The sequence below is a fragment of the Saccoglossus kowalevskii genome, chromosome 14 (assembly GCF_978046115.1).
Source record: "Saccoglossus kowalevskii chromosome 14, keSacKowa6.1, whole genome shotgun sequence".
NCBI lineage: Eukaryota > Metazoa > Hemichordata > Enteropneusta > Harrimaniidae > Saccoglossus > Saccoglossus kowalevskii.
In genome coordinates, this window is record NC_140654.1 from 32,856,050 (window position 1) to 32,863,320 (window position 7,271).

The 7,271-nt window shown below is 38.3% G+C and overlaps 1 protein-coding gene across 2 annotated transcripts in view; it reads right to left on the reverse strand.

Annotated features, from left to right (window-relative positions):
• Positions 1–6,531, reverse strand: part of LOC100377985 (uncharacterized) — a 38,444-nt gene extending 31,913 nt beyond the window's left edge. For both annotated transcript variants that reach the window (XM_085508156.1, XM_085508157.1), the window contains exon 1: positions 5,966–6,531. In XM_085508156.1, the coding sequence (XP_085364282.1) occupies positions 5,966–6,385 (420 nt within the window). In that variant the 5' untranslated portion in view covers positions 6,386–6,531. The remainder of the gene's footprint in view (positions 1–5,965) is intronic.
• Positions 6,532–7,271: the final 740 nt, after the last annotated feature.

Sequence of the window (7,271 nt, forward strand, 5' to 3'; positions counted from 1 at the left end):
AAATAATAAATAAGTCCGAGACACGTGACTCAGACCTGTTCAACGAACCTAGTTAATACTAAGGGTGTGTGTCTCGTGTATTGTGTGGTCCCATAACAAGATACACCCCGTCGACTGCCAGTAAATAAAAACGAGTGCAATCACCAGTTATTGTCCAGCAACCGAGAGTTTAAGTCAAAAGAAATGACCTGGAAACAAAATAACAGTAAAAAAAGAACAAACAAAATAAAACAGCCGAGCGACAACACAAACAGGTGTGCCTGTAGGTAGTCTAAGTGAATTGCGCAGTTGTTTTATTTTATTGTCCCGCGGACAGTTGTGTTCATTATTGACCGCTAGGGATTATATATACGGTTTTAGCCACCACGGTACGAGTTATATTAGTCCAATCTTAAATAATTGTACTGCTCTTTCTTGTTCGTTTTATTCAATGCATGCATAAGCTGCTTATGTGGTCTGCAGTTTCATTTAATTGAATCCAAGTAAGAACCTTTCATGTGACCGTATTATTCTGATACCATTATTTTCAACACGACATGAACTCCTGAGGGACAGAGGGACTGGTGAACAAAACAATTCGGATTCCATTTATTATTATCGAAATAAAGAGAGTAATGTTACGTGTAAAAGTAGCCAAGACTTGGAAAATGCCGTAAGATAATTTCAGGGGTGTATTTAATACGGATACGATCGATATCTCGCCGTTATCTTACACATTGGATGCTCCGGGGTGTAGCATGAGCAGTGTGGGTTCCCAGGCGAATACATTAATCAGGGACTACACTCAGTCAGCTCTCGCCATTAGAAAAAGGGCATCCACGGTTATTCCGAATCCACTGGAATACCTAATCGAATTAATCATAATGTACATTGATGTAGCTAACTGTGTGTGATCGGTGCAATGGGTTTGTCTTGGCTGCAAATAGCAAGGACCAAGTTTGATGTTTAATATCCGGCATTCCTCTAGCTTATTGGTGACATCTCCACGGCGGGCGTCGATCTCACCCAGACATGTATGGACACCCAATAGTTGTATAAACCACATTCCCCTATAGATAGAGGATAGAGGGACTGTGTATAAACCACATTCCCCTATAGATAGAGGATAGAGGGACTGTGTATAAACCACATTCCCCTATAGATAGAGGATAGAGGGACTGTGTATAAACCACATTCCCCTATAGATAGAGGATAGAGGGACTGTGTATAAACATAGATCATGACACAATGCGAAGAATAAGTTAATAAACTTTGTTTACATCACTTTGAATAAGATTTATCAGCTACAAACGTCATCGCTGACGTCACCTTATTTCCACGCGCCATTTCATGAAGCAATTGAAATTGCATTGACCGCGTTGCTTAGTGACAAGACTGTAGATCAATGAAGCATTTTCTGAGTTAATTGTAACAATTGAATCAACTCAAGCGAAATTAAAAGTACAATTGAACATTTCCAATGGAAGACGTTCATTGTGTCTGTAAATAATTCTCTGCGACATTTGAATGCACCGTCCACGAGAGAAAAGAACAACCCGATGTAACCATGCAAGTCGAGTGTACCAAACAAACATTACACTGGACATATGTAAACAGTTCAGAAAACGAAGCATATAAAATATATTCCATGAATTCATTATTTCTCGCCATACGAACCATTTGATTGCATATAATGGCATATAATCCAACAGATACGTCAGACTGACGTCATTCTGTTTGAGGTGATAATATTATAAATTAATAATTTGAAATCGGGACGTCAGGTAATTAAGATGTTGTCTTCATCACATATGTTATATAAATAATAGATGACATTTATTAGAACTGACGAGGTTCATTGCATCCTACATGCTGCATATTATTGTTGTCTCCGTACCATCTCTAGTATGGTATGTATAACATATGTCATCGGTTTATAGTGTTCGATTAACATGACTACAATTTGTCATACATTACTCAGACCAGGTCGTACAAATCCCAGTGACACAAAGAAATATAGCCATCTCTATACATACTGTAAAACCATTTATTTTCACTATTTTGACGTTGTGAGCAATTGTACTGGGTTTTAAGTTCACGACCTTGACAGGTAAACCAATGAGTTAATATTCTACAAGTTCACCAGGATTTAATTTAGCAAATTTCACTTATTAACGAAAATAGAGAAATTAAAATCCAGCGAATAATGAATACATTGCGTGACTTCGTAACGTATAGCTGCTCATTAATCATTGCTATCAAGCTGTAGTAGTTCACGTAATTAATTATGTGGTACTTGTATCTACGTTACAATATTATAACAACGGAAGAAGGAAATACGTTTGATATAGACTCGTGTCGTGTTATTGCTTTAGTGGCTTAACCCCGGGGTCTTAACTCCGTAATTCATCCCTATTGGACATCAATTAAGAGCAGAGGCCAACCCACAGGACCGGATATATATGCAGTGGGATGCATCGTACAACTCGCTATTAATGAATGCATTAATCACCGGGATTATTAATTACTGGATTTATAACAAACAACTTGAAATGATTTAACCAACCAGAGTCCTGTTCGATATGGGAACAATACGACGTATACAATGAGTGTAAAATATATTATTGGTTTACGCTCAGTTTCATGAAGGCATGCCATTTTTTTCAATTTATGATATATTTATAAAACATTCTCGGAAGATGTTTCGCTTCATGCAAGTCCAAAAATAGACGGGTCGTTGTTGGATCGTTTTGGGGGTTTATCTCAATAATAATAACATACATGTATGGAAAGATACTATATACGAGTGATGTACATTCTCTAAGGCACTGTGATTCTAGTAAGTTATTCAAGCCGTTTTTTTACTTTAACCATCATTCATAAATATTTATAAATGATGATATAACAAAAATATTCATTCCGGAGTGTACAATTCTACTGTTTTGATTTTTGCTTATTTAACTGATATAGTAAATTCTCTAAATTAAAACCCAATTAAATTCTAATTCCACAATATAATGTTTTCTTCATAAACCAATGATATTAAAACTCTGCAATGCCAAATCTGATATTAATAAACCCAGTAAATTTTCTGAGCTCCCAAGAAGCAATAACCGTCACTTCACATATGCCGTACACTTGTCTCGAATGCCATTTACCGCGTCTATATTTTCACTGCTTTCATCCCGAGACATTAAAATGCAGACGACGTTTATTGTTCAACAAAATCTCGCCGTTAAAAAGAGTGCGTAGATGTATGTTTAAATATAATACATGCATTGTAGTACACGTCATTACGCTTTCAACATGCCCAACAAATCACGATAATGGCCACAAATGACAACAAATCATGTTGCCATGGCAACTTACGATAATCATTTCGGATTAGATAAAGCATATAATAACTCTGCATTTGATATTATTGTGGCCATTCCCATTCAGCACATTTGTTTTATGAGACACTATCGCTGAATCCCTCGTTCAGTGAAACTGTTTGTTTTTACATTGTGTTTAAATGGACTTCTTTTATTTGATTATTCGTTTGATAGACGTGTAGGAAGCTTTTTTTGTCGTCTTAATACGATTGACCACGCCGAGATTCAACACACCCCAAGAACACATTTGAACTATTTATGTTACGAGCTTATTCACCTATCAAGTAAATGGCCGATCCCAAGCGCACAAGTCTTCATTTTGTTGCCGGGATAAACCGTGATTGACGCTAAGCCAGTTAATCCGTTCGTATGACTAATGGAGGATTCGATTGAATACAGGTCAAATATAAAAAGGGAAATTAACAGAGGTTCTTCTCATCCGCTGTCTTCTCTCGGCAAACATGTTTATCAATCACATACCGGTTGCTATAGCAACGGATGCTACTAATATATGAAATACTAAATTGATTACTTGTAATGAATATTTTATGTAATTTTAGCATAATGACCGTACTCTTTTCGCGTACATTCAAACGAACGTGCAGTGATGCAGTTAATTTTTTTCTCAGACAGATTGTCATTGTTTCAATAGAGACGAAATGATGAAAACAAGACGACGTCCTCTCATATACTCTACCTTGATGGATGTTCCATATACAGGGAAGCCATCTTGTTTTAACTGAATGCGATCGTGATATATTCGTTAATAGATTTATTTGAACAGAAGTCTACCAACACGGATTGGTTCGACCAGCTTTTATTCAATACATTAATATAACTGTCACGTCGGCACAACTGTGAAGCAAACAAACATACGATGTATGCATTTCAACACTGGCCAACACACGCTGTGTTTGAAGACAGTATAAAAGCTAACCTGCAAAGCAAACATATACTGGAGTAGAGCGCAATATTTGATGGTAAATTAAGTGTATTGGTATGTGGTTCTGTAAATAGTCTGTACACGCGGAGAGACCTGTCTCGTCGACATTCCACAATGTAAACCAAACCGTCTCTCCGGCATTGCCAGCTACATGCCGGGTTACTCAACGCTCTGAAAGTATAATACACTGACCGAAAATAAGTCCTATTTAACGAGACCTAATTTTAAATATTTTTGTCTTTTCATATCACATATCCATAGAAGCTTATCATCCACCCCATACCCGCCGGACATCCTCCTACCCACCGGACACCCCCCTAAACTACAGATTAATGATATAAGCATGCTTATTGTAGGATTTACTTCAATTACGGAAAGGGCTTTCAAAGTTGAGTTCCGGGTCATTGCTCAACGTAACAATTAACTGTACACGCGATTCTACCACACGTTGCCATGGTGACAACCCAGGGTTCAGAACAATCACACCATATATACAGTGATGATAGTGGAGAGAATGCCTAGAGATTGTTGTATTATAATCTAGTCCAGCGGACACACCGCAAACACAGTGAAGTCGATATCGATTTCTGATCAAGTTGAAAAGTCAATAAAATATTAAAATGATCTTAAATTGTTGATAAATGCCGAGATACGTACTAAATGTATAGATAAGGCCGCATACACTGTGATATGATCTGTCCTGTAATCGGACATATGTAGTAACCCCGTGGGATCCGAACGCGTCACTTGGCAGCATTGTAACGTTAAGTACGACTTTAAGGGTATGCCTCTTCACTGTATTGTCATAGCAGTACTGAACGTTCTTATTGTCACAGCGTCGATGTCAATATTGCTAGTAACATGCCTTACTTTGTTATATAATTGGACAATGCATCCCGAGTGACGATTGACTTAAATATAACTATAGTAACGACCGTCCACTCGACACGAAACGGACGACGCCCAGGCTATCGTTACGGGCAACCGTGTCGCATAACTGTTTCCCGCCTTGTGCTAATAGCAAAATAATTTACACACAAGCTCTGATTTAGAAACACTCTAATTGGAAATATCAAGCAAAGTGATTGGTTGTTTGTATAGTAGTTTAACCTAGCGGAAATCACCCTTCACAATCAATGACTGTTAAACAGGTTGGGCACAGTATTAACGGAAATCGCGTAAAACACCGACAAATGTGTTTGATTTCCCGCAACAAGGTTTCCGACAACCGAGGCCGGTGCTTAAACGCACCTGTTCCGATGCTTACACAGTTAGATTGTAATTGTCCTTCAAACCACGTTTAGCCAGTCTAGCAAAGCAGCGACGTCAACATAACTGTTTGCGTTCATTGTTGATCGTTATCGTGACCAAAACCATGGGACTATACTGGGATCTATGCGAATAAAGTCCTGATGTTTATTTTCAGGTGTTTGTTAGGAACAAGGGAGGACACTGTAGGTCACAGGTCAAACCCTAGGGTATATATGAACAAACTGAAGTCAAGCGTTAAAAATAAGCTGAATGCATTGTCATTAAAGATAACCAGCCAAGTTCAATATTATTGTTTCAAGTATTCAATCTACATTATACGTTCTTACATATTCTCACCAACAATACTGTTTTACCAAATTGCGTTAATATCGTTTGCCATAGTAACACATAAACTTACCGAAGATGCTACACCATATGTGTCTTCAACATTATGATGTCTATTGCGATTTCTGCTTGATGTGAAAGGAGGACGGATAAACCGTGGACAGGCACGTGAATAATCCGGTCTGGCGGGTAATGGTGCCCCAGGAAGTCTCCATTCCTCGGCTTCGTAGGGTAGCTCTCCTCGCGCGATCCGCTCTCTTGCTCGCCGTATCGCTTTTTGTAAATTCGTGTCCAAAATATCAGAACTATATAAATCGTTTTTTGTAGCTTCCTGTATGCTGACAATGGTTGGCAGTCGACTTAATTTCAATCGGTCATCAAGCACGGTCTCCTGAGTTTTATCGCGTCTGACGATAGTGCCAGATTTCTCGGTGATTCCTGGCGGCTTCTCCGACTCGTAGCTAACGGGTGTATTCAATAATGGTAGCGACATTTTCCCCGTTGTTGACAACACACTGTTTAGTGCGAACCGTGTTTATATGTAAGACACATCATAGACGACTTGGCGACGACCATGTTCTATCCATTCGAGCAAATGCCAAATACATATTACAACGGGTAACTCGGCATACTACAGAGAATGATATGAAAGGACGGATTGCGAGGACAGGAGTGTCACGAGAATGACGGATATAAAGAATATTAGCATCGATGAAAGCACTAATAACCAGCTTTCACAAAAGTCTATTCCAAATTCTATCTGTTGTCAATAGAGGGTGGCGTTTATCTCCGCTATGGGTGATGCCATTTCTCTGAACTGGGTAGTGACGCACGTCCTGTGAGGGACTATTGTATGGTATTACTGGTGTACGTTATAAACTAACTGATCCATTTGTTTTCCTCATGCATACTTGATTAATTTATTAATGCACTGTTAACCATAACACTGTGACCGTTTGGGCATATAACAGCTAAGTGATCTGATTTGACCCTGTGTAACGAGATGTCGTATTCTTCGTCCCTCACATGAAATCTTCTCGTAAACATTTATTTGGGCTTTTGTAAATCTATTCAAAATTCTGCTAATGTGTCTATTTATAGCATTTAAACCTTCACTTTGATCGTGCGCAAATGTTAATGTCTTTATCAGTTGACAACCATTTATTACCCGTATATTTATAATGTATCGAACCACATAAAACAGAATACTAGCTGGGCTGGGTTAATCTCTGGATGGGTTTAATTCCGATAAATTCGATATTATGTCCTCTTTTTATGAATTTTGAGATTTGCTTTCCAGAAGTCGAAGCAAAGCTGACAAAATCACAGTTTTGTTCTAAGAGGGCGCACTAGTTGGCCCATGTCCGTTATTTACATGG